This window comes from Protobothrops mucrosquamatus, unplaced genomic scaffold (genome assembly GCF_001527695.2).
Source record: "Protobothrops mucrosquamatus isolate PMUCROS unplaced genomic scaffold, P.Mucros_1.0 scaffold1803, whole genome shotgun sequence".
Classification (NCBI taxonomy): Eukaryota; Metazoa; Chordata; class Lepidosauria; order Squamata; family Viperidae; genus Protobothrops; species Protobothrops mucrosquamatus.
Window position 1 is genome coordinate 1 of NW_015387940.1, and position 2,585 is coordinate 2,585.

The 2,585-nt window shown below is 47.0% G+C and overlaps 1 protein-coding gene across 1 annotated transcript in view; it reads left to right on the forward strand.

Annotated features, from left to right (window-relative positions):
* Nucleotides 1-96: 96 nt before the first annotated feature.
* Nucleotides 97-2,585, forward strand: part of LOC107294028 (tripartite motif-containing protein 15-like) — a gene marked incomplete at its 5' end in the record, with an annotated part of 11,853 nt that continues 9,364 nt past the window's right edge. The window contains one exon of the mRNA XM_015823231.2: nucleotides 97-361. Within this exon, the coding sequence (XP_015678717.2) occupies nucleotides 97-361 (265 nt within the window). The remainder of the gene's footprint in view (nucleotides 362-2,585) is intronic.

Genomic DNA, 2,585 nt, shown 5'->3' on the forward strand with positions numbered 1-2,585 from the left:
GGAATCTGTTTAAATATTATTATAATAATAAAAAATATAATTAAGTAAAAATAAAACATAACTATTCCTTTTGCTTTGTCTGTCTTCTTGTTCTAGGACCACATCGAAAAAGAGAAAAAAAATGTAGTGGCTGAATTCAGAGAACTACAACTCTTGTTAGAAGGACAGGAGAAGCTTCTGTTGGCTAGAATGGAAGAGACGGAGAAGGAGATTATGGCAATAAAGGAGAAAGGTTTGGCCAAGCACATGGAGGAACTGTGCTCTCTTGACGATCTCATCCAGGAGATAGAGGAGAAGCTTCAGCAGCCAGCCAGCAAACTCTTAAAGGTCAGGCAAGAAGTTGAGATCATAGAATCACAGGGCTGGAAGGGGCCTTGGAGGTCTTCTAGTCCAATCCTCTGGCCAAGGTAGGAGTCCTTATACCGTTGGCCAATCTATTATTGGAAGCCTCCAGTGATGGAGCAGCCACAACTTGGGGAGGCAGGCTGTTCCACTATTAATTGTTCTCACTGTCAGGAAATTCTTCCTTATTTCTAGGTTGGATTTCATTCTGATGAGCTTCCACCCCTTGCTTCTTGTCCTGCCCTCAGGTGCTACAGAGAGTAAATCGATGCCCTTTCGCCTTTGACAGTCTTTCAAGTATTGGAAGATGGCTGTCCTGTCTCCCCTAAACCCTCTCTTTCTTAAGCGAAGCATACTGAGTTCCCTTAGCCATTCATTGTACGGTTTGGCTTCAAGAGCCCTTATCATCTCTGTTGCTCCTCTCTGCATTCTTTCTGGGGCCTCAGCATCTTTTTTGTATCCTGGTGTACCAATGATGAAGTGGAGTAGACTGCTTTAGCCTCGCCACAGAATCCTGTTTTTGACTCTTTCCTTTTTTTCCTTTTTTCTAAATGTTATTGAAATTATAATAGTGAAAAGTACAAATGAAAATAAAGAAAATAGGGAAATGGAGGATAAGAATGGGAAAGGAGTGTAGGAGAAAGGAGAAAGAAAAAAAAGCATTGTCTTCCAACTTTTTTCAACGCAGTAAAATACAAAATAAAACTACAATCTCATTTTTTTACTTTTACATGTTTAGTAATTACAGTATTAGCCTGTCTATAAAAACAAAGTCTAATAAGCACAATCAAGCACAAAGTTCAGAAGCAGTTTCCAAGTAGAAACTAATATGTATATTTTTCTCTAATTAAAGCAATTTTGTCATTTTTTTCTAGCTTCATCATTTTCTCCATCCATTCTTCTGTTGTGGAGATTGATATATAGATAAGATAAGATAACCTTTATTGTCATTATTTTTACTGTGGGCACACTGGTATACATAAAAAATGAAATTCTGCTTCCTGCTCTCAAAAGTATACACATACATAACAAACATATAAAGATGCTATATACATACATACTCGACCGAACACAGGTAAGGATACATGTTAGATCCTACCTTGTGGCAATGAGGGTGGCGAGGTTTAATTACTACTCCACCCTCATTGCGTCATCAGATAACCGCCCGGCCACCCTCTTCAGGGTGACCCGCTCCCTCCTTCAATTGAGGGGGGGGGAGGACCCCCTGGTGGGGAGGGCTGAGGACTTTGCACAATATCTGAATGACAAAGTCGCTCGGATCCGGGAGGGGTTGGACTCCGACTGGGTGGCCCCGGGGGAGGTGGAGGGAGCAGGTCTTGAGACGATTATATGGGAGGAGTTTGACTCTGTGGCTCCTGAGGATGTGGACAGGATCCTGGGGAGGCTGAATGCAACCACATGTTTACTGGATCCGTGCCCCTCCTGGCTGGTACTGGCGGCTCGGGAGGGTACACGAGCCTGGCTCCAGGGAATTATAAACGCTTCTTTGCGGGAGGGTGTCTTCCCCGCGGCCTTAAAAGAGGCGGTGGTGAGGCCCCTCCTGAAGAAGCCTTCCCTGGATCCAGATGTGTTGGCTAACTATCGCCCAGTCTCCAACCTTCGCTTTGTGGCGAAGGTTGTGGAGAGTGTGGTTGCACAGCAATTCCCTCGGCACCTGGAGGAAACAGTCTATCTGGACCCCCTCCAGTCGGGCTTCAGGCCGGGATACAGCACGGAAACGGCATTGGTCACGCTGGTAAATGATCTCTGGAGGGCCCGGGACAGGGGTCATTCCTCTGTCCTTGTTCTTTTGGACCTCTCAGCGGCTTTTGATACCGTGGACCACGGTATCATGCTGCGACGCTTGGATGAGTTAGGAGTGGGAGGCACTGTTATGCGGTGGTTCTCCTCCTTCCTCACCAACCGTACGCAGTCCGTATTGGCAGGGGGACAGAGGTCGACCCCAAGGCCCCTAACTTGTGGGGTCCCACAGGGGTCGGTCCTCTCTCCCCTTTTTTTCAATATTTATGTGAAGCCGCTGGGGGAGATCATTCGTGGCTTTGGGGTGGATTTCCATCAGTACGCTGATGATACTCAGCTGTACATCTCCACCCCAGGCCACCCCAACGATGCCCTTGACGTGATGGCCCGTTGCCTGGAGGCCGTAAGGGTCTGGATGGGGAGGAACAGACTCAGGCTCAACCCTTCCAAGACCGAGTGGCTGTGGCTGCCGGCGCCTCGGC